The sequence below is a fragment of the Homarus americanus genome, unplaced genomic scaffold, assembly GCF_018991925.1.
Source record: "Homarus americanus isolate GMGI-L3 unplaced genomic scaffold, GMGI_Hamer_2.0 scaffold49310, whole genome shotgun sequence".
NCBI lineage: Eukaryota > Metazoa > Arthropoda > Malacostraca > Decapoda > Nephropidae > Homarus > Homarus americanus.
The window spans coordinates 850,461-876,620 of NW_024735038.1; the positions used below are offsets into that span (position 1 = coordinate 850,461).

The 26,160-nt window shown below is 36.6% G+C and overlaps 1 protein-coding gene across 4 annotated transcripts; it reads left to right on the plus strand.

Annotated features, from left to right (window-relative positions):
• The first annotated feature begins 4 nt into the window (after positions 1 to 4).
• Positions 5 to 25,540, plus strand: LOC121870773 (BRCA1-A complex subunit Abraxas 1-like). Of its 4 annotated transcripts, none has more exons than XM_042372727.1 (7): positions 5 to 132; positions 6,707 to 6,797; positions 7,516 to 7,619; positions 11,715 to 11,911; positions 14,306 to 14,434; positions 15,935 to 16,101; positions 24,067 to 25,540. In XM_042372727.1, exons 1-7 carry the CDS (start codon positions 46 to 48, stop codon positions 24,732 to 24,734), a joined length of 1,443 nt encoding a protein of 480 aa, XP_042228661.1. In that variant the 5' UTR covers positions 5 to 45; the 3' UTR covers positions 24,735 to 25,540. The 4 variants fall into 4 exon arrangements, with proteins under 4 accessions (XP_042228661.1, XP_042228662.1, XP_042228664.1 ...); XM_042372728.1 differs by having other exon boundaries at positions 15,938 to 16,101; XM_042372730.1 differs by having other exon boundaries at positions 24,156 to 24,365.
• The last annotated feature ends 620 nt before the right edge of the window (positions 25,541 to 26,160 follow it).

Genomic DNA, 26,160 nt, shown 5'->3' on the forward strand with positions numbered 1-26,160 from the left:
AGTTTGTAGGTCACGCTTATAAAGTTCGGACGTGTTAGGTGAGGCATGGCGGCTTCTGGTGTGTTAGTCAGCTGTTCTGGTGCTGTGTTATCTTCCTTACTGTATGAACAACTGAGGAGTGGCCATGCTCAGGTACGTAAAGTATCATTCCAGTTCCCAGCTTGATAACATTTTTAAAATAAAATGCGTACAGTGTTTGTCAAAGGAACTTGATTTCATTATGTGTTGGTTGCATCACTGAAGGTTGTCTGGAGTCAATTAATTTATTATGTATATGTTTCTGTTTACTTCTGTAGTTCCCCTGTAGTCTAGATTAGACTATGTACATAAAAACTGAGGCTTTAGTCACTTGTACTGGATAATTTGAAGCTTTTGCTCCAACACTTGTCAAAAGAGGCAGCTGAATAACATGCTGACCTATTAGATTCCTGTCACCTGTGTATACGACAACCCTTTTGGGGTAAATTTATACTTTAGGACTTGAGTCCCTAGGGCTTGACCAATTTGTTTTTCCAGTGTATTTTAGACGAATCTGACCTACATATTTGGCGGAAATTGATAGTTTTTGTCCCCCCGCTCCCCCCAACAATAATGGGGGAGAGCCTGGGAAGTCGGGGTTTTTGGGTGGGAGGGAAAACGAAAACAAAGTCATCTGACCTCACAAAACCTAACCGGACCCCCGGTAGGCCTAGCTTAAAACTAACCTAAATGTTTCGGTAGTTAAAAACAATAGGGCGTGCCATGTCTAAAAGTACAATACCTTAGTTAGAAGTGGAAGGACCAGGGATAGGTAAAAATTAGATAGAATGATCGTCTTTCTCGTAAAACTCGGCAATAAACTTAAAATAATCGTAGGAGCACAAACGACAACCAACCTGCACCATGGCCATTGTGAAACTGGTCAATGAAATATAAATCATACCCAGGCTGCTTCCTTTGAAAAAAAAATGTGATTGGTTGAAAAAAATTGCGTGATGATATCGATACCTCATTGGTCACGACCGGATGACATCAGTTAACATTGTGCATGCTTGATGTGCAGATAACATCTCACAGATGAAGACTGAAAACTACTTAAAATCAATTAAATTCAATTGTGTCGCTATTATCCTTTTCCGCCATGTATATATGGGGTTCAATATGCTCAGAATAGCAAGATCTAAATATTTCGGTAGTTTGTAACTTTTGCTGGCGCTATGACCAAAAGTAAAATAATACCCCTTTAGGTAATACTCTGGGACACTGTTCTCCAATAACAATCCTATAATAATTTATTAAATAAGAAAGCTTGTGGTAAATGTTCATTTAATGGCTATGGCTCCTTGTAATGAGAATTCAACTTCTTAATCACTGTTGAAACCTAACCTAATATCTACCAAACATGTATTAATAATTAAGTTATGCTAACCAACCAGACCTACCGTACCTTACCTAAAATCTTGCTGCAGCCATTAAACTATATTAACCAAGCTTGTTTCAAGAATATCCAAAACCTGGTTGAGGAAGTGTGGTTAATATTGACAACTGACCTGCGGATGGGTTATTTGTTTTACTGTTTATTTTCTTACTTTATTTTCGTCAGTGAGTTTTGATATGATAATCATTTCTTGTGCAAATACTTTATTTTGTAGATAATTAGGCGCGCACTACTTTGTCTTCCCGGCAGTAATGTGGCTACACTCTTTGCCACACTAGCCTCTCATTCCCGCGCCAGTTTCATTTTCATCATGGCGTGTGAAGGTTGTTGCTGGTCTTGTGCTTTTAAGGGAACTTGGCTTGAAAATGCCAAGATTAAACACTGTATTGTACTTTTTTTATAATCATCTTTCTAAGAAAATACTTCTTACTGCAATACTGTGAAATTGAATTGGGTTTGTGTGCAAAGTCTGTTGTATATGATGTATTTCAAAACACTGTTGCCCAGGTTGGATCAAAGCTCACGAAGGCAGCTGCAATAACGTCCAAAAAATAAAAATAAATAAATAAATTACACCAAATCATAGTACAAGTAAGTTCTTTCTGTTTAATATACCAGGTGGTCCCCACGGTAAGGAAGTTAGGTAAGGTTAGGTAAGTTTGTTGGATTAGGTTGGTGAGGTCTGTTTTTCATACCCTCATAGGTTAGGTTTAATTTATAAATAACCAATTTTTAACACATTTACAGAAACTGCAACAGTGTACACTATAAAAAAGTGAAATTGCGGCATGTTTTTTAAATAATTTTCTATGAAAAGGTTGTTGTGGGTCAGTCATCAATAATTATCTGAAGTGCAGTTTTCTTAATACTGTATTATTTTGGAGATTCTTTCTTCCCGAACACGAAACTATGTTGATATAACGCAAAGGTGGAACAGATGGCTAACACCAGAAGGATGTGTTTTTTTTTTTTGGGTGGGTGGGGGGGGCATTCACCCACCCGGGCACAGTTCGTTGACCCATGTCGGGGGCGGGGGGGTATTATAATAATAATACAGTAATAGTAATCATACTAAAATGAATAATAACAAATAAACATTATAATAAAAATACCCAAAATAAAATAATAACCATAAATAAATACAAAAATTAAAAAAAAATAGGAGTGAGAAACGATTATGTATGTTGTGTTTTCAAAGTAAGAGAAAAAATTGAGACCCTGAAATTGTGTGTAAAGGAGGCAGAAAGTCAGATCAACCTGGGATTTGGTCACAATTTTTTTGATGCCATATAGCAGCAGGGTCTACCTTTAGACAACACATGCTTCCAATATCTTCCCAGGTGGCAGTACCTCCCTGTTTGATAGCTGCCTATCAATGCACGGAACCTAATAGAACCTGGCCTAATCAACCAAAGAAGGTTAATATTCGTTTTTATCCCAATAGGTATTCCGGATTATTTTTTACTATTTATCACTTGGATTCTTGTTTAGTAAGGAAACAATTTTTTTTCTATAGCAATAGTAGGTTAGGATAGATTGCCTGGTTAACATTCATTTATCCCGATAGGGATAAAAACGAATATATCCCAAAGAAACATACCTAATCTTACCTAATCTTACCAGGCATATTAAACAGAAAGTACTTTGGGGTACTTTGATATCTTGTACCAATGAAAGAAATTTCTTGAAGCGGCATGGTGTAATTTTACGTTTTTTGTGGACGTGAGAGTACGTTCAAAACCAAGTGGCTCGGTTGTTGCATGGAAACAAACAGAGCGGAGACAATATGCATCAACACAGCAGAATATTTACAGTAAATAAGAATTTTTTTTTTTGCCTACAAAGCTGGAAGCATTGTATTGTTTTTATTACTTACTGTTATCCAAAGAACGTGGAAAAAATGAGTGTAATCGAACAACTCCGTCCCGACGACCAGGTCGTAAGTCGAAAAAGCGAAAATAATACATAGAAATTCTAAAATGAAATGCAGTACAGTAAAAGTAATCAATAATGGAAAATGAATAAAGTGTTACTGTGCACTTATCTTTACTGTAGTCAACTGAATGCACACGGGACCTCAATAATATTTTAATTAAGCATGTAGACTACATTAATTGGATGAAGTAGAGGAGGAGACAGGGCTGGGTGGGTCATCAAGTTCACTTTCTTCAGACAGGCTAACAAACTTGCTTGTTGAAGGTATTGGATCATCTTAAGGGAGTGAAGAGGCAGCAGTGGTGGGGCGTGAGAAGACAGCAGTGGGGGACTTCTTAAAAAATATGTCCAGTTTAGACTGCACAGTTTGCCTTTTCTTTTCATTGCAAATCTCCCTGTAGCGAGCAAGTGCATCTTTGATCAGTCTGTCAACTTTGGCAAAAAGCTCAACATTTTGATCCATTTCTTCAAACATTTGCATCCCCTTATTAATAGTAGCAAGTGCCTCTGCCATTTGTTTCACTGAAAACTTTTTGGGGGGTGCAGGTTCTTCTACATTTTGTCTCTTCTTCCTCTGCAATTTTCTGTGCATCCAGTTCAATAAGATCCTCGCTACTTAGCTCTTCTGCTACACTTTCCACCAACTGCTCAACATCTTCATTATCAATTTCTAACTCCAGCTGTTGACCCATCTGCACTATCTTGTTACTAATCTCAGAAATTGCTTCATCTTCATTAAATCCTTTGAAACTGTTCACATATATTTTCAGGACCTTCTTCCATATTCCATTCATGCACTGACCTGTAACCTCATCCCATGCTGCAGCTATGTTCTTTGTACATTGCAAAATGTTGTAGTCCTTCCAAAACAATCTTGAGCGTTTTCTCGCCTTCAGTAGCAGCAATAGCCTGAGCAAAGATCGTACGTAAATAATACGCTTTAAAAGCAGCAGTGCACCTTGATCCATGGGTTGGATGATAGAGGTAGTGTTAGGTGGAAGGTAGACTACCTTAGCATCAGGGTGCAGGTCGTCCAGGTGTGGTGGGTGTCCCGGAGCATTATCTAAAATGAATAAAATCTTGTACGCAACCCCGTGTTGCAGACAATACTTCTTGGCTCATGGAATGAAACAACTCGGGAACCAATCCTCAAACAGTGCTAGGGTCATCCATGCTTTTTTATTACTGCAATAAAACACTGGCAGTGTGTGCTTGCTGACATTTTTAAAAGCCCTTGGGTTCTCTGTGATATATCATGAAGGGTTTTACCTTGAAACCAGCTACATTCCCCCCCAACAGAAGTGTGATTTGGTCCTACAATCCCGGCATGGTTTTCGCCTCTTTGTGGATGTATGCCTGTTCTGGCATGTGCTTCCAGAATAAGCCAGTTTCATCCACATTAAATATTTGCTCAGGCAAATAATTTCCCTCCACGGTGACACTATCTAGCTCCTCCTTAAAAGCTTCTGCAGCACCCACATCAGAACTTGCTGCCTCTCCACTCACCTTTACACTGTGCAAACTGTAACATTTCTTAAACCTTTGAAACCACCCATGACTTGCTGTGAAGTTTTGGTCGCACTTACCTATGACTTGCTGTGAAGTTTTGGTCGCACTCATCTCCTGCCTGCTCTTTCAGGCTTTCGTAAAGGCTTCTTGCCTTAGCCTGTATGGTTAGAAGGCTTAAGGGTACACACTTTTGCAGCTGATCTTCCATCCACATCACAAGTAATTTTTCCGTCATGAAGAGGACCTTGCCTTTTTTCCGTTATTATTGTTCCCTTTATAGGTGCTGATCCTTTCTCTACCTCACAAATTTGTTCCTTGTCCTTCAAAATTTTTGATATCATCGAATGAGAGAATCCAAGTTGCGTGAAATGGTTGCTACCATTTTTCCATTTTCATATTGCATTATTATTTTTATTTTTATCTCAAAAGTAATTGACTGTCTCTTTCTTCTCAGCACCACAAGAACTCTCACTTTTACGCTTGCTAGTCATTTTAAAGAGAATTAGAAACAGAATTTTTGTCAGTACACAGCGCGATCACTAACAACAACAAAAACGACGGCGGCCAAACACCAACTGAGTGAGCTACGGCGTGGATCCTGTACACCACGAGGCGGCCCGGCCCACGCTGTCGTACGGGGTCACATTACGACAAAACGTCTCGAGACTTGAAAATACGTTATGTGAAAAATATTTTATACGACCACTGTGGTCATATGTCCGGTTTGTCGTAAGTCGAGTATGTCGTAAGTCGAGGAGAGACTGTATTACCAAATTTATACAGTAAATGAATTTGTGGGCTTAAGAGTGAATTTTTTCCGAGGAAATTTTTACTGAAATATTTCAATTTCTATTAAGAGCACAAATCTAGGGAGAGATGAACAAGGAAAGAGTTATTTTGAGCTTAGGAAAATGGAAGTAGTCATCGACCTCTATGCCTGTAGTACTTCTGTTAATTAACAAAACTCATCAGTGAACTACATCAAACCTTAGCAGGAATGAACTTTTGAGTAATATACTGTACTGCCTAACATGAATATGTATCTCATTGGTAAGTTCTTGGTACAATAATATGAAGAAAAGTTCTATGATTATTTGTTGTCCTCCACCAAAGAACTGAAGTTGCAGGGACCATAGTGTACATTTACTTGCTGTTTCCTAAATAAGTTTCTCATCCCTCACCCCTGTTCCAGATTTGCCTTACAGGTACAGGTATACAGTGGGGAATGCTATAACGAATCTAATTGGTTCTAGAACCTTGTTCGTTATAGCATTCGTTCGTTATAGGATTAATCCGTTCCAGGCCCCCAAATACAACCACTTAACACTGAAAAATATAATATAAAATTATAAAAATTGTAAAAAAGTGCATAAATATGCATCTAAACCCCTGAAATAACCAATATCATTAATACTTGTAATAAAAAAAAAAAAAATTAGTAAAAAAAAAAAAATTTTTTTTTTAAATAATGTTCGTTGTAGGAGTTTCGTTCGTTATAGCATTCTCAATTTTATAGGTAAAACCGTTCGTTATAGGAATATTCGTAGTAGGATCCGTTCGTTATAGCATACCCCACTGTACTGTACCCTGATTTATATAAGCATTCCATTGCTGAAAAATCTTTTGTAAGTTGAAGTACATTTTCCTACAGACAGTAGAGTACAGTTCAGTATTGTATTTAAATAAAGTAAAATATTTTACCATATTACCTCTACTGTACAGGGGTATAATAAACAACACTAAAAAAAAAATTCCCAAGCTAATACTGTACTGCAACTAGAATTTTTATTTATAAAATTTAAAACTTTAATCAGCATCCTCACAAGTGACTTTTATTTTCAACAGGAAGGATTTTTACTGGGTCAAGTACAGAGTCACATCAGTGAACACATTAGTGACTCCCAGATCTGCAACGAGAAGATGGAAACTGTCATAAGTCTGTATTACAGTATTTAGTTATCATATACAGTAATTTTCAAGGTTCAATTTTGTAGTTACCTGTACTAAGTTCCAACAAATATATACAGTTGACCCTTGCTATTTGTGGGGTTAGGTTCCATGGACCCTCACGAATTGTCAAAATCCACAAATACAGTGGCATCTTGATAATTTGCATGTTAGGTACCAGAAGACATCATGAATTATATTTTAACTTATTTAAATGGAAATAATTATTTTGGTTCCAGATGCCAAGAAATACCCATAAACTTCCAAAACTGCTTTAATAAACACTAATCATCATACATAATACTCTACACCAACAAACAGTAACACATAGATATTGCACAAAAGTCGTCAGTATATTACATAAGCAGCTCCTTTTCTACTCATAATTTCATGTGGGTTATACTAATACACCAAATGGAGACAGGCAGGTGCCATGCTTGCTGTGACCACACTGTTTCAACAAAGAACTAGTAATTTATTTATTTATTTATTTTTTTTACAATATTATTATACATATATTAACCAATTACCAAATGAACCTAAATAATATGAGAATTACTGTTGATGAATGGTAGGCACTTGAGTGAGACACAATGCTGGTGGAGCCTCAAATCAACTTTCTATCATCTTTGAATGATTTTCAGATGAAAAATAGTGTAACGGAATTGGAATTATGTAGCATTTATTTTGTTTCCTTTTATTTGCAGATCTGTCGTCTTTTCTACCTTGTACAATGATTGGTACATTCTACTCGGGTGCAGGTGCTCTTAATAATGAAAAACTTACAAACTATTTAGGATCAAACTTACAGGTAAGTTAATGTTAACCCTCTCACAGGCTGATGATGCTTATTACGTCATCCTGAGGTGGCAGACTGAGAGACCAGGGGTCCCTCATTGCACTGTACACTCCCCTCAACAGACAGTCATAATTGTTCCATGGAATAGTCTTGTTGGAACTGTGGAACATCCTGTTGATACCCTGGAACCTCTTGCTCATCATGCATTGGTTGAAGGCTGGAACATTGTCCAGCTTCCCCTTTGCTCCAGTACATTGACAAGCAAGGCTGGTATGTTATTCCATTGACATCACACCAATGCTTCCACTGGGGTGGACAAGTTGTCAGTATCTGCTTAGCATACTTATTCATCTCCTTGGCCAGGTATTTGATCAGTTCTCAGGAAGAGAGCTAAGTGAAATACAGAGGAGATTATGACACAGGAACCAGCATCCCAGGCTTTGTGACAAAAGGAATAATTGGTGGTCCATTCTGTGGTGTTTTGACATTATTAGGGACCTGCCACTCTTTGCCATCAACAGATAAAATGTACCGGGAACTTTCCCCCACACACTCATCATTCTCTCACTTTATGTAACTTGACAAAACCTATGACCCTTCGGGCTTTTACGCCCTTAATGTACGAGTCATAAAGGCAAGTATGAACTTTTCATACTTCCCTGTTGGGCGCTGTAAACGCTTCTGCGCTTCACCTTGCACAGGATGTAAGGGGGTGCCCAATAAACTAGCCCCCTTGGGGGCAAATCTGAATCTAAATTCTGTGGTGTGAGGTGGGTGTGGCAGCTGAGGATGAGGGAGTTGAAGGTGATGACTGGTGTGGCACGTTAGAAGATTCTGGAGAGGGGGGGGGGAGGAGTACTGGTTCCAGCTGGTGGATAGGTTAGGGTCACGCTGACCCATCTTCCCTCTCTCCAACAATGCAGGAGACACACACACAAACGAAATATCTCGTTTCGCTGATGTTATCAGTCACTTTCAAAACTCAGCAGTAAGGAAATCAAATACTTCACTGTCAGTATCACTGTATTCCTACAACAGTGTAGCCACCCTTGAATGTGTAAAGCCTATTTACACAATGCGACAAATCGTGGATAGTGTCCCTGAGACACCAGATTTTTTGTCGCGAGGGGGCATAAAACAGGGGTATCCGGCAACCCACCAATGTTGGATAAATGTTGTGTGCCACCGCTTGTGTAGCGTGTCATGGCTGCTCCAGTACGCAACATTCTATCAGGCGAAGAAGGTAAATCGGCATTCATGTCTCAACCTACACAACTTCAGTGTCGTCGAGAGGACGTTATGCAGTTAATAGAACTGTATAAAGATAGTAACTGCCTCTTGCAAGTGAAAAATTAAAAGTATAAAGACAGAAACACTAAGAGATACTGCAGTCTTGTGTATGAGCAACCTGATGCGAGAAATAAAAGTGTTGCTTTAAGTCGAACTCCAGATGAAATACTTTCACGCATCACTGTATTTTCACGTTCAATCATAGGCCTTATTTTTCTTAAGTTACGAAAGACAGTGACTGGTAGTCTCAAATAGTTTTCAAAATCTAATCTACTTTCTGCTGCTAGTTTACTGAATACATGTTCATAACTTTCCCATGTTTGTCTAAGAAGCAGCCACTTTGCACCACACTCTTACTTCTTCCTTTTTAAGGCACATGCCAACACAAGAGCCCAGAGAGCAGTGGCAGTGCGACCCATTCTCGAGGAAGCCTGGTGTCCCGTGGGGTAACTGTGTTGTGTAAACAGGCGGATGGTTTGACGGCGCTTTTTCACCCCTGTGCCTCACCACCCTGGGACAAATGTTGCATTGTGTAAACGGGGCTTAAGTTAAGGTTTCAGCTGTGACAAAACACATGGTTTTACTGCTTACACAGGCTGGAGCTTTTTTCTAGCCCTCCTTCCCCTTCTCATCATGTTTCCTCTTCCCTTTCCCCACCACCACTCTATCTTGCTCCATCACTGATATACATGCAATAGGAATTCATGAAGAATCCCTGAAAAAGAACCCCCGAAAATGCTGATGATACATCAGATGTTTCCGTCTCAAAGGACCGAGTTGCGACCTCTGAGTTTGAAGGGGATAAGTGGGGAATGCATCTACCCAGGATAACTTGGCTCTGCCCAATACCTGTCCATTGGTGACTGTGTCACAAGGCGGGAGGAGTGACACAGTGTCATTTTCAAAATCCACCAAGAAATAAGGAAACCCAGTTGGATAACGTATAGAGCGTCATCAGCGTGCACCACACCTTCAGCTTGCAAGAAGGTTAATATCAGGACTACAAATAGTTTCTTTATCATTTTTTATGATTGATGTTTGCTACATGTGGTAATGCATGACAGCAAATGTGCTCTAGGGATCAGTTTTCATAGTACAGGTTGTACCTCTCTAGTCCGGCATTCTGTGGTCCGGAAACTCCCGTGGTCCGGAACGATTTTAGTTTGTCCAATAGGCAGCTTTTTTTTTTTTTTTTTTTTTTTCTGAATTATTATTATTATTACAGGAGTATTAAATTTTTGCCCCTCAGGCCCCAATGTGGGTCAGTGACCTATGCCCGAGTGGGCTAATCCCCATAAAAAAACAACAACAAAGCCGCGGGAAATTAAGGTTTGTTTACATCCGGCAGTTAGGCTGCTCTCTCTCTCTCTCTCTCTGCTTGTCTATACAGAGTACAACATTTAACCCTTCAATATATATATGAGCAGTAAATAAGTGTTGCTTTCATATTCTTATGTAGAGTAATGATGATATGTTTTCACATGTGCGCACTTACATACGCGCAGTCTCACTTTTTTTTTACCATTAATGGTTAGCTACTTATATTGTTCCATTTATTAACATTAAATAACATTACAGGTACTTCAAACAACCATATAAATTTTTTTACATTAATTTTACTACAGCTACAATCAGGGTCTTATTTTCTTCAATTTTATATGTAGAACCAATCAGTCACTGGTTTTGTAAGCTTTAACATAAATAATGCCGGCAGCCGTCTCATCTCATCGTGTGTTTTAATATTCCACGTATTATTAATAAATTGTATTGTTAATTTTGCACACAAACATTAATTCAATAAAAAGAAATTCAGAAACATTAATTAAAATATATATGAACAGTAAATAAGTGTTGCTTTCATATTCTTATGTAAAGTAATGACGATATGTTTTCACGTGTGCGCACTTACATACGCGATCTCTCTTTTTTCTTTACCATTATCGTTAGCTACTTCTAGTGTTCCATTTATTAACATTAAATAACATTACTTAAAACAACCATATTAATTTTACTACAGCTACAACCAAGGTCTTATTTTATTCAGTTTTATATGTAGAACCAGTCAGTCACTGGTTTTGTAATCAACGAAAACAATGCTGTGTCATTTCCTCGTGTGTTTTAATATTCTACATATTATTAATGAATTGTATTGCTCATTTTGAACACATAAACATTAATTCAATAAAAAAGACATTCAGTAATAAATAATAATGAATCTTTTGTACATAAGAGAAATGACGCTGTTTACACGATTATGCACATCGTCTGCACATTGGCGGGCCGTTCAAACCCGTCGAAATTCAAGTTTCCGCCGTCAAAATTTTTATTTTATTTTTTGTGTGTTCCAATAAAATACGTTGAATTAAAAACTCGCGAAATTTGAGAAGCTACTATACGACATTTAACCCTTCAATATGTCTTCAAAGAGACCATGATGCAGAGAAAGTGGTGCTAGTGCTTCCAAGCATAAGCACAAGTCACTATCTATCCAGGAAAAGGGTGAATTTCCATGGTCCGGCACCGGTCAGGTTCCGAGGTTGCCGGACTAGAGAGGTACAACCTGTATTGCAGTACTCATAGTCGGTACTTTAGTACTGCACTAATGTATACCCTTTCTGATAGTATGTTTATGACTTTTCAATAAGTTTTCATATTACAGTACGTATATGTTAACCCCTCTTAGTGTAAGTGCTCCCAATCTTTCATATGTTAAATACATAGTTTGTATTATACAAGATGAATTTTTACATTTTAGACTTGCAGGTTATCATGTAGGCTGGGATCTTACATAAAAAATTTTCCATTTATATATTCTAGCGTGTTATAGGCTGGTACCGTTGCCGGGGGTCAAATTGTGAAGACTTGTATCTTCGGGAAACAATGGTACACCAGCAACTGTCAGCAGTTATGACACACACGGGTGGACACTTCATAGTGGGCATCATGTCCAGCCACCCTTCTGGAGATAGTGGGACATTTACTGTCAACCACAAGTTCATGATGCTGCAGAACAAGTAAGAGATCTCCTCACTGATATGCTATTACTGTATATAATTTGTTTAAATTAATAACAGACCCCACACTTGAAAAAATGGCAGGGTGAAAGAAACAGGCTTTTTAGAAATATATATATATATATATATATATATATATATATATATATATATATATATATATATATATATATATATATATATATATATATATATATATATATATATATATATATATATATATATACAGTACTCCCTCTTTATCGACGGATTTTTTATAGACGGTTTCGATTATCGACGGATTATTTAGCCGGATTTTTATTTTGAAATGTGCTTGATATAATCCATTCACGGAAATGTAATATTTTTGCTAAAATGACGTATGTATTACAGTGGAAAGTGGGATCAAATCGTGACGAAAACAATGACTTGCGCTTTCTTTCGTTCAAAAGATGTTACCGTAATCACTTTTCGAATGGTTTAGTTAAAAAACTGTTGTATTGTATTACAATAATATCCTAATTGACTTGAATAAATATTACGATACCATATTTCTGAATATTTTCATTAAAATCCATCAAAATCATTTTCTTTGTCATCGTCTGCAGCACCACACAGCTTCTCCCAGTCCTCTCCTTGAACAGGGCTACAGGGTACACGTGTTTTTCGAATCGTTTTCAGTTAAAAAATTATTACATCACACGTATATTTTACCTAAACTGCGCCTGAATGAATATATTCTCGGAAATAAATAGTAGTTTTGCTGAAACGTGACGTATTTCAATGTAAAATAGGATAAAATACATGACGAAAACAAAAGACTTTACCTAACCTTCCAATGTTCTTGAGATGTTACTCGTTTTTTTAATAGTTTTCGGTTAAAATTCTGTTATATTACAATGATATTCTATTCATACTGTGCTTGATATAATCCATTCACGGAAATGTAATATTTTTGCTAAAATGACGTATGTATTACAGTGGAAAGTGGGATCAAATCGTGACGAAAACAATGACTTGCGCTTTCTTTCGTTCAAAAGATGTTACCGTAATCACTTTTCGAATGGTTTAGTTAAAAAACTGTTGTATTACAATAATATTCCCTCCTAATTGACTTGAATAAATACTTGAATGGAAATATACAATATTTTTGTTGAAACTACCCGCGTTTCAGTGTAAAGTGTTGTAATAATAAATGGTAAACAATTTGCCTTGGGCATCCGGATTTTTGGACTTTTACTATACTGTACACTGTTTTGTTTACTGTAAGGACCGATGTTCACTTCAATAAATGAAATCGTAAGTTTGCTAGTATTTTTGTCCACTTACTATATTATTATTTATACACTATTATTTAAGGTTATGTGTAAAGGAAATGCATTAATGCTTAAAGGTACATTTATTCAACATATGCTAATAATAGTTAGAAAAATTACGTAACCATCACGGTATCGACGGTTTCTTTATCGAAGGCCGTTTACAGAACGTAACCCCCGTCGATAAAGAGGGAGTACTGTATATATATACAGTATATATATATATATATATATATATATATATATATATATATATATATATATATATATATATATATATATATATATATATATATATATATATATATATATATATATATACACACACACACACACACACACACACACACACACATGGGGAAAGAGAAAATTACAATATTGCTTCAGCATTTTCACGTGTTAAACACATCTTGTGAAGCAAATAAGACAAAGTTACAAAGTCAGAAAGAGAGCTACAAGTTGTTTCTCACACCTGGGAGGCAACTGACCCACCACAGATTAAAAAGGAAGGAACAGGTAGCTTGGTAAAGTCAGGTCATCCTTATTTTACTAGTCAAGTCAAATCATTCATGTTAGGTCCTTAATTTTTCAGGTAAGATCTTTAATTTTGGTTACATAGGTCACCATGAAACATTTTCATTATAATACTATCAAATGTGTGCAAACCTCAACTTATATTCATATGTTTGCCTTCTGTTAAGTGAATGAATGTGACTCAAGGCAGAACTGATTACAATACTGTGGAGTCTGGGTCCAGAATGTTTTTCTTTTGATTATGTTAACTGTAAATGGATCGTGTTTACCAAACTGTTCCTTAGTTGATAAATAGAGTAAAAATGGAATCATGCTATGTGAACCTGTGTTAACCACAGGCTGCCTGTACTGTACTGATCTTCCCATCCCTTGGCATTCTTGGATACAGGTAAATTTCTCAAAATGAATTGTAATTTATTGTAAAGTCATGTTTATTTTCATTAAACTGTGAAACATATTTCTCAGATATATTTCCCTTCATATCAATCAAAGATACAAAGAATACCTCATACTGTAATTTATTGGCAAGGTGTGTGAATTTTGAATTGTAAGACCTACTTTACAGGCGTCTTGAAGGTGTTCCTCTCCAAGTGGTCAACATAGGTGACACATCAACTACAGACTATCTCCTCAAGCCTCAGAATCCAGCACTTTATTCTTCTAATGCTGTTCAGACAGTGCTCTCTAAGATAAAGTAAGGTTATGGTGTCACTAAGATTTTTTTGACTGTTGTTTATTTTAATAACAGATGCATGTTCAAAGTATTATTCGGCCTCTTCATGGCTTAATGTTTTCACCAAAAAATATATTAAAGGTGTACAGTATATAGCAAAAACAATCACCAGCTTTTCAACAAGGTTTTTAGTAATAATTAGAATAAGAAAGGTCATCAAGAATTAGTGATCAGCTGTTATAATGCTGGGTACTTGATGAGGTTGAGGAGCTTTTAGTATGAGCAGGTTGGAGCCCTGAATATTTGTCATTCAATCAGGAAAAATATTCATCAAACAAACTGAAGGAATTATAAATTTAAAACCTTTGAAAGAAATACATAATGTTTTGCGAAAGGAAAAACTTCAGCATGTATGTTAAGTAAATCTTCCATCATCATGTTTTTTTACCTTCAGTGTCACAGTATTTCATTATACTGTATACAGTATTGTAATCAAATCCTTTCCATCAACACAAGGAGTCACCAGTACCTGGCATGTATTTGTCACCTTTGCTATTATTGAATGGCTCCTTAAATAAAATTCTGGGTATGTCAAAACCACAAACAAATTAAAAATTAAAAAGAATCAACTGATAATTGAGGAGCACAGAACCGAAGTAGGGCAAGTACCGATATGCCCAAAAACAATACTGTGTGTATGATATATGTCACTAGTATCATTTAAATCTACACTAACAATGCTACAATCTGTCACTTGAATCACTTAAATATCTTCATTGGTTCCAAATTTATGGTAAGGTAATTTGAAGGTTCGCAAACTTTAACTGCACATTTTTCTGTTTTTCATTTACTGTGCTCGCCTTACTTCAGTTCTGTGCACCTATTTCTTACAGGAAGTAACTGATTAACTATTACATTGCATGAAAATATCCTTATGTAGCACAGTTGGTTCAGCATGATTGGTGAGGCACTCATTGTAGGTAGTGCAACACCCACCATCTTGGCTGTTAAGACTATTGCTAAACTCCATGCACCACATGTTTTAACTCCCATGCATTTAGTGTTTATGCTCTCTTTGTGCAAATTTTTCATATAATATAATGGCAGAAGTGTGCAAAATACTGAAATTTTCTGCTCGTGTAATAGTACAAGTAATCAGTATAAGTTTGTAGTATTTTAATATTAATACTTATGTAGAATTTGTTTCTTTTGTGGTGTAATAAGAACTATCATTCAACACTCCTGTGTCTTACAGTAAGTGAGTTGTGAGGTACCAAACAAATTATTTCCAACTGGGAACTGAACATTGGGAAGGGGCAGGTGATGATTTCAAGGAGAAATAGAAGCCATTTAGGATATGAATGTAAAAAAAAAATACAGGTAAGATTACTCTTTAGCAGAAACCTTGCAAAGGTTTGTTTTAATTTATTACTTTTAATTTCCTAAATGAAACTCTGCCTTAGCTGCTGCTGCATGACACCCCCTCCTTTTTTTTTTTTTTTAAATACCTTTTCTTTCCAGCAGTGGTGAACCGGGGGTATTGGAAGCTGAAACTCTCCACACCGGATTGCTGAAAAAATTAGAGATACTCTTACCAGAATTCTCTTCTGCTCAGGAGGACCTTGAGAAAGTCCTCAAGGAAGTAGTCCAACTCAGGGAATTGTGCAATGCCCACAATATTAAACCAGGTATGATTGACAAGTACCATATGCCATTATATTACAGTAATCAGCTTGTGTGGAATGTAATTATTGTTGGCTTGCTCCTTTCTACCATACAGCTGGGTGATATTTGTATTAACTTCTCCAAGAACTTCACTCGTGCACATAAACAGGTCATTTATTAGGTTATTTTCTAAGTGCCTCCGTTTATCTAAAACAAAAATGTAGTACAGTAGGTGATTTTCTGATTTTTTATGATTAACTTCATTACATATATGGTCAGTGATATTCGGATTGTATAAGATTACCTTAATCAACCCCTTTGTTTAACTTAAGCAAATCTCATTTCCGTAAGGAAGCAGTTAGTGAACAGATTTTTCACCTGCTTAAGTTTAACTGAAGCAAACATTGTTGATTTTCTGGCTGCCTAGCCAAACCGTTATATACAGTCGTACATTTTTCTGACTGCCTGAAATAGTCTTTATGGGGATTAGGTATGGGCATTGGGCAGGATGTTAATGGAGGCAGTGAAGGGCCCAAATAAAGCAAAGTAATATATTGGATATGAATTCATAATGGATGTTGCTGTTGTTTTTATCGTCACTGGCTGAAATATTCATCTAAAAGGATCTACTGGTGGCTAATGCAGCCTTTGGCCACAGTGCCTTTTTGTGTTTGCTACCTTTGCACCAACCTAGCCAAGAATACATTGTTTAAGACAGAAACATTGAAGTTAAATTGAATGGGTTTTACTCCCCAGTCATTTTCTTGTCCTGTACAATTGCCTTCAGGTGTAATTACCCCCTACCAAGCCTTTCTTGCTCATTTGACAACGTCGGCACTCGTGTGGCTAGTTCACCCATGCCATATGCGTTTATCCATCCCCAAACGTTGACTGTCACATGTCCGCTTCTTGCCACTTCGTTGATGTTCTGACGTTCATACCTCATGTTGTTGGGCCGCCAGCAGTGGAGAGAAGATCTCCTTACCCCAAAAGTCTATGCCTTAGCCCTCGTATTGCTGGGTAAACCGGAGTTTGGCAGCATGATGGCGATCTTCTAACTTTTCCTTGATTGCCGGAGTCCTATGGTGTATCCTGGCCTCGTGTAACCGCCTTTTCACAATTCCTACAGAAACGTCAAGTTGAAGCCGTTCCTTAATAGTGACTGCATTTGTCAGTGGAGACTGTGTCGCTACATCTATGATTCTTTGATCGTCCACTTGGGTAGTCTGTCCGACTTAGGTTGGTTAAGGAGGTTTCCACTTTCCTCCCATCTCTGCCACCAATTTTGCACTGTTGGTTTCGATAATCCCAGCTCTCTTGCTATGCCTGCAATCGTATGGCCAGCCTCTCTCAACGAGACAATTTTCCCCTGTAACACCAGTTGTTCCTGTTGATGATTCATCTTCGAAGTTGCTTAGCTGAGTGTGGTGTGAAAATGTGAGTAAGGTAGTGAGATGGGATTATGTCAGCTCGTTTGAAATGTCGAACAACCTCTCCCCCTACTTCTCCCACCCCCGCCACCTCCTCCTTTCCTTTCGTTGTATCTCTCTTCAAAGGCTTCTTTTTTGTGACATATATCATATCACAGAATTCAAAATATGTTATATGCATTGATGATTGTTCTTTTTATTATTAATATACAAATACTGTACTGGCAAAAACAAGCAATAGGAAACAACCCTTTCACTCAGTCCCCTAGCCAATTGAGAGTGCGACATTGCTACATGAGCAAGAAAGGCTTGGTAGGGGGTAACATTACACCTGAAGGTGACTGTACCTTGATGTTACTCTGACATTGGTCTTACTGTCCTACAGAATTTTGAGTTGTTTAAGGCCAGAGTGGTTATTACCCAAAATCTGAAGAACATCGAGACCTGAAAGTATGTTATAGAAGTGAAAAGTAAATCATCATGAGTTTTTAATACCATAGTTACTATGTTGAATTATCATACACCTGCATATCCAGAATGTCTTAAGATTGGACTGTGGATTTTCTGGTATACTTAAATTCCAACAAATATAATGCCTAAATAATAAAAACAGTGAACATATAAAAGTGAGATAAGTGGTGAGGCTGTACAAGTGTCTTGGACGAACAAAACACTAGCATTACCAAATACAGTCGACCCTCAATAATCAAGGAGGTTAGGTTCTTGAAAAACTTTTTTAATGTAAAAACTATAGCACAGTGGGGGGGGGGGTTGAATCATTAATGTTTAAGAATAATAACTACAATAAACACTGTATGCACTGTTTCGGTGCCTGTAAATAATAATCTATAGAAAGTATTTTTTTCTTATTGTTGATGATAGTGCTGTACTAATGTTTTGTACAGCATGAGTGATGAGTGTGCCAAATTTATGTTTATTTTTGAAGAAAGCATGCATCAATATTTTAAAAACATAAATAGCCATAAAATTGTCATCCATTATGCTTTACAAAACTATTATTTTCACCTTTTTCCACAAGTTATAAATATTGTACAAGAAAAGTAAATTTATGACAGTAAAGTGCAACACCATCACAGCTCTATAGATGTAACACACTTATTCTTAAATCTTCCTTCTTCTTCCTCATAACTCGCATTTCATTGTATAGATTAACTGTACAGTAGAACGTCGATATAATACGAGTTACGTTCCAAGAGAGGTCGCTTGAAACCGAATTCGCACTAAATCAAAGCGTTGTTTCATTGGAGTAATTTAGTTTGGTACTTGAAACACAAAATACTAAAAAGACTGAGAGTCTACCCAGATGCACCTCAGCCCATCTAGAATAAACAAAACATTGTTTTTTGTAGTATTATGTTAAAGCAAATACTCAAAAATCAACACAGCTAAAATTATTGGACGTGAAATGGTCTGTTTACTAGCATTCAGCTGATGGGAAGATTGGGGAAGAGGTGAGGTAATATGTTTGACAGTTGATGCCAAGGTCTTGTGCTTATTTATTTATTTGTCCTTAAGAGTGACTTTAAGTTTTTCTCTTGTAAAATGTCACTGAACTGACATGTTCTAATTAATTTTAGTACAAAGGGCTAAAATTTTTATCTCCTGTGCAAAATATATGACGTTTATATTCAAATTATCCATTTATTTATGTCCTTTAGATTGAGTTTTTGTTTTTGGTTTATAATGTCACAGAAGTGACCGGGGAGAATATAATTTACATTGCTGGAATTCTTATAAGATAGTGATTAATTTGAATATGGTATAATCATGCTAGAGTTTGCACTAGACAACATTTTAGTAATCATTTATTACATTATTTTGAGTACGTGCACAGTACAGTTTTGCCCTTAGGACAATGTAGCGTGCCCAGAGAAACATTAGGCTTGAATTTTAAAATATGATGCACCAGATTGACTCGTGCAAAATAGGAAAGATTCGCTTTAATTAAAACATTGTCCTTAATTGTGGGTGTCGGTTTAAATCAATGATCTTAAATTGAATCGCTTTAAATCAACGTTATACTGTATAAAGGTACAGTGGTCCCTCGGTTAACGAACTCAATTCGTTCCAGGTCTTTCGTTAACCGAATCCATTGCTTCAATGGGATGTTGGGTACAGTGGGGTATGCTATAACGAATCTAATTGGTTCTAGAACCTTGTTCGTTATAGCATTCGTTCGTTATAGGATTAATCCGTTCCAGGCCCCCAAATACAACCACTTAACACTGAAAAATATAATATGAAATTGTAAAAAAGTGCATAAATATGCATCTAAACCCTTGAAATAAAGAATGTCATTAATACTTGTAATAAAAAAACAATAAATTAGTAAAAAAAAAAAATAATAATAATAATAATAATGTTCGTTGTAGGAGTTTCGTTCGTTATAGCATTCTCAATTTTATAGGTAAAACCGTTCATTATAGGAATATTTGTAGTAGAATCCATTCGTTATAGCATACCCCACTGTAATTGGTTCCAGCTCACTGAAAAGTACATACAAAGTAAAAAAAAAAATGCAGTAAAGTACACTTACTTTGAGGTGTGTATGTAGAAGGCTCCTGGTTGATGATGATGATGGGAATTAGAAGTGGGGGTGGAGGAGAAGGGAGAAAAGAAGGAAGTGGTATGGAGGAAAAATCACCTTCAGTGAACCCATGATTGATGCCTCATTTCACCAATATAATTTTAGTTCACTAGGTGTAATTCAAGATTATTTTCTTTAAATCAACACTGCACTGCGCTATATATTATCAATATGTTAACTAAAGTTCAGAATGACCAATAATTTCAATGAAAAATGAAAAAATATTAAAGACACCAACAAAATAGTTGCTCTCTCCACAGAAAACAAAGCCAGACTGACGCCTGGTGACCGACCCACGCATCTGATGGGTGCACAACTAACTACTTCCCTGTACTGCATATATTATCAATAAATGTTAAAATGACTAATAATTTTAATATAAAACATTCAAAAATATTAAAAAGCTCAAATTTAATGATATTTAATCCATTGGAAATGAATTTAAACTTAGAACAGATTACTGAATTCGCTGAGTACTGTACCCCCTCAGCTGATTCTCACAGCAACAAACTGGTATGTGTGGGGCGCCGGTTGGTAGAACGGTACCGCTCTTGCCTCGCAAGCAAGATGTCACGGGTTCGATTCCCGGCCCTGTGGAAAGTTGTTCGGACACACTTCTCAGCCTCCCTTGGTCCCTGTTCACCTAGCAGCAATGTAGGTACCTGCTGTAACTCGAAAGTTGCGAATTCGTATTCAGGGACAAGTTGTTGGAGCTTCCAATAACTTGCTTAGACATAAACCATTGACTTTTCAGGCTTCTACGCCCTTAACTCATGAGACATGAGACATAAAGGCAAGCATGAACTTTGCATGCTTCCCTGTTGGGTGCTGTAAACGCTTCTGCGCTTCACCTTGCACAAGGATGTAGGGGGTTGCCCAATAAAAAAAAAATGGTATGTTAGTTCCCTCTACAGTACTGCATATATTATCAATATTTAATGTTAAAATGACTAATTATTTTAATATGAAATATTCAAAAATATTAAAAAGCTGTAATTTACTGATATTTAATCCATTGGAAACGAATTTAAACCTAGAACAGGTTACTGAATTGGCAGACTGGGCTATCAGCTGACCAGCTGATGCTCACAACAAAACGTGATTTTCGTAAGGATTTTGTTAATCAAATTTTTTTTCGTTAACCGAATTGAAGATTCTTATGGAAGGTAATTCGTTAACCGAGGGACCACTGTACTGTATTATGGGTTTGTATTAAAAGCAAGTTTATAAAATTCATTAATGATGCTTAGAGGAAATATCAGTGTGATTAACAGTTTAACAAGTAACCTCAGTATGTTGTTTGACAGAAATTGACACATCATCCTTACTTGTAGTCATGTCAGTAGCAGACAGTGTTCCCATTTATCTGGAAACTAAAAAAAACGACAACCATCATTGGGAATGTCTGTTATTGAGAAGTCTATAATAGAAATGGTTTTATGTGTGTGTGTTTGTGTGTGTCCATGTAGGTTGGCACAGAGGATGTCTCACAAGTATTAAGTCAGGAGAGTTTTTTGGTCACTAAAACCAGAACATTGTGGTCTTGAAACCATTTGGTTACAGACTTAGCTTTATGGCTGGGGGCACTGTCCCGCTTAAAATGGTCACAACCATGAATTTTGTAAAACAAACAAATGATCATTAAGCACTTGTACCTGGTACAGTGGCTGACATGTTTTCAGAGATGTAGCAGTTATGTGTTTGTATACAGTATGACATAGTATATCTAACTGAGTGACATGAAACAACCTCTTAATAGTGGTTAGACTATGTATGTAATCCTCCTTTTATCTGTGAATGCTGCTAGTCTGATTTTGGTTTTAATTGACATTCAGATTGCCAAATATAACATCATTGCCCCCAATCTACTTTTTTTATGATAAAAGTAGAACCGAAATATGACACTTATTAAATAAGAGATATATGGCACAGATTTTTGGCAACTTTCTATAAAATATTACTACCAACATGATTTCACAATGTCATTGTTTTAATTATCAGCTTTTCTGTCCTCCAGTCACAGGTCCTACATTCAGGTTGGTATAATATATGATAACACTAAGTAAAAGAAAAGTTTATCTTGTGTGCTGTGATGTACCGACTGGTGCATAGCTAGCCACAACTACAAATTTTCCCTTGATGCTTATGATACGATCATATAAGAATGTCAGTTGAAATGTAATCAGAACCCATTGATACAGGATACGACTTTACTGAGTCTGTTCTGGCTAATGCACGACAATTTTATATAGTCGAGGATAAAACCCCATTATCCCAATGGAATATGTAGATAGCTTTACATAATGTTAAAACACTGGTAATTGCAGACACCAACCTTCATAAGTCAGTGGATATCCCTCCTCTCCTCTCATTGTATTTGTCTCTGGTAATTCAAATTTCTGTCTCTGTACTTGACACTACCTTGAAACCATTGCCACTGTCCAATCTTATCACTTGTCAGACAACTTTTTCCCTACCCAAGACATTTTTAATCCTAATATAAGGTGTCAGTTATTAAAATTAGCAAATTTATGGACATGACAAGTACTGTATTAGTGGAACAGTGCTAATGACTCTCTTGACAGTTTGTGACATCAGTAGTACTGCAACCAATCACAGGTTAGATAAAGTTTGAGTGACAGCCAATCATGGGTAAACCAAGTTGTTTGAACCTTGGTTTGGTGCAACCTTCCTCCTCCCCAACCCCCAGCACATGGACCCCTCTTCAATTTCCCTTCCCACTGTCTCCATACATCACACCACTTCATCACTACCAATGCCAGCCAACTTTTATCAGATAGTAGGCAATGACGATATATTTGGTAATCAGAATGTATTCTATAGACATACAGGAAGTAAAGTATGAGCATTCTTAGATAGAAGAGAAATCCTTTCTTAAACCATTGTATGACTAGTATAAAGAAGTTGCCTCTGCCCAATCACTTCAAGATAAGTACTGCAATGTCAACACACACTGCTGCCATTTCTCACAAAACCCACCAGCCACTGTACCAGGTATAAATACAGGCGATTTTACATGTTAGCATTCATTGTGGGGTTTTGAGGGAGGAATAACACCACTAATATCACTAAAACTCCCCCACACCATCACACTATCTGGGTGTTTCACTGTTGTCAGGGTGTAGTGGTGGTCAAACCTAATGACATTACTCAGCCTCCTTACCTTCCCTTCACTTGCTGTAATGCAATGAAAAGTGCTTTTATCACTCCACATAACCTTAGACTGCTGCACAACTGTCCAGTCTTTATGTTTCTTGGTAAAAATGAAGCATTGCTTTGCTTATCTTATCAGAGTAAGCAGCAGTTTGTGGACAGAGCAATGGGAGAGAAGCTTCAGCTCCTTTTTTCAGGCGATTCTGTTTGATGCATTCTGACTCTTCCAAGGACATTACTGGAACACGTTGGCTCTTTAATACTTCATGCCTCATAAGTCTGTCTGTGGCTTTGTCAGTGTTGTGGGTGTCCAGGGAAGTTGAGCAGGTGACAAGCTGCAGCCTTAAAGCAGTGGATGGTGTCTACACCTTTGCCTGTACAATGCACAACTTCACTTAAAGGATCCTGACCCCCTCTGCAGACATAATAGTCCCAAGACATGCTGAAAAAGTGTTCACAAAAATACAGAGCCGAATGTCCAAACACTACAAAATTCAGGGGGGTGGTTAGAATGCCAGATAAGCACACCCTCTCCTCACAAGACCTGTAGCAACACTGAGTCCTAGGGAACACCAAGCTGTTGGGCTGACTCAGGAGACTTCCCATAGATGACGATGACTTTCATAACAGTGTAACGGTGTAAACAAATAATGTCTTGAATGCATTTCAATCTATTCAGAGAGCTTATTACTGTATATCAAATTATTTTGCAGTATAGTGTAGTATGTGTGTGTATAGATATATATGTATATAAAACAATCTTTATCTACTTGCAGACTTCACACCTGAAGCATTCCAGGCTGTGGAGGCACAGGATTTAATGGATTTTGATGAGATTTCTGGATCTCCTGTTAATATATTACAGGCCACCAAGGGTTGCAAACAAGTCAATACAAAAAGTCCATTGCCCAGAAAAGGCTCAGGGAGAGGTAGAGATATCAAGGAAGAAAAAAGTACTTCAGAATCGTCAGACCCTTTTGGATTTGTAAATACAGAAATGGAAAAACTTCAGGTAAAGACACGTGGTTCTCCATCAGGTAGGGGTTCTAGGTCCAGGACAAACACTCCATCTCCAGGTCGTATTCTAACCAAATCAAAATCTGCCTTGAACACCTTACAGCGAACTCCACCAAGACGATGCTCAGAATCTGCTGGTTCGAATGATGGGAGTCCGGTACCAGCTAATAAACGACATAAAGAGAACAGTTCATTAGCTTCTGCCTCATCGGATATGAAAATAACTTCTGAGGAAGGTGTAGGTAAGGGGAAGCCAAAACCAAATCGGGCTATTACGCGCACAGCTTCAAAAGAGAGTAATTCACCTGCCAGGACTACAAGAGGTCGAAGCCCATCTGTTACAAGTTCTGTGGGAAGTAAACCTGGTAGACCTAAAGTGCGTAAGGCTTGGTCTGAAAAATCTGCATCTGACTCTCAGGATTTCTGAATTTGGGCCAGTTAGAATTCAAAGATACCATATTTTTTAATCTTTATGAATAATATTGATTTGTAAAAATTTTTTAACTTGTGTGATACAAAGACTGAAGAAGGTTTGCAGTTGATTTTTTATGGAGTACTCAACAGGGTAAGTATTGAGGATTTTGGATTCCTAGTACTGTACTCAGTAAGTGATGACAATAAATTTACATAAGTGTCCTTTGTACAAGTGTGACAGAAATGATTCCTACCTTTGAAACCATGAAAGTGCTCTTTGACAATCCTTTGGATTACTTATAAAACAAGGTATTGCCTTTTGTACTAGTTTTTATAATGTACTGTATCATAAATTTTGTTAAGGAAGTAAGATGTTCATAAGAAATATACCTATCACTTTTTTTCCCTTTCATAATCATAAACTCTTCAACCACTTTTTTATAAATCTTGATTACAATCTTAGTAATGAAATGTCATTGAGAATAATTTTCAGCTTTGTCAACAGGTCTTTATGTTGCTTGGTATAAGCAACTTAAAATATAATATCCGATGCGTTGCCTCGCCTTTTTCCTTATAAAGACCATAAAATACATATCATAAGATGTAGTATTATTTCCTAGTCATTTTTTTTAAGCGATACACTATTCATAGATTTTAAAAATTTTCTTCGGTTACTATATGTTTGCTTTTCTTACTATTTTCTGACTAGATTAGTTGATTCATAAGCACCTATCTCAGTTGAACCCAACATTAATTGATTAATTGGGGGATAAATGTTTTCAGCATAGCATTGACATTTCACTGGACAAAATTATTTATATATACATATATATATATATATATATATATATATATATATATATATATATATATATATATATATATATATATATATATATATATATATATATATATATATATATATATATATATATATTTAGATCTACTTCATGCTTTATGAAATACAAAGTAATATATTTCCTGAGTATTACAGGTATTATTGTTTTAGGTGAATTTTCCACTTTTAGTTAGAATATGTTAAATTGATTAGCTTTACAGTCCTAATAACAGTTTATATCACTTGTTTTGCCACTTGCACTAGTTTATGCCATTTATAGTGTTAGAATTCCTAGGTCCCCTTCACTTTATCTTTTGCATTGTCCAGGAGTAACTTTTGGAAATATCTCATATCATGACACACCTGTATCATTCATGCAGAAACAATTGGATTATAAAAAAAATTTCCATTATGTAACCTGCAATTGTAGGTATAATAAATAAATCTTGACACTTTCTGCAGTATAGCATTTGTTTAACTTTAATTGTACATTCTTTACATATCAGGCACACTGCACCCATTTGCCACTTTTACATACCCAGGTACATTGTAACACGTACCTGCAGCACATTGCACCTGTTAGCAACTTATACATACTCAT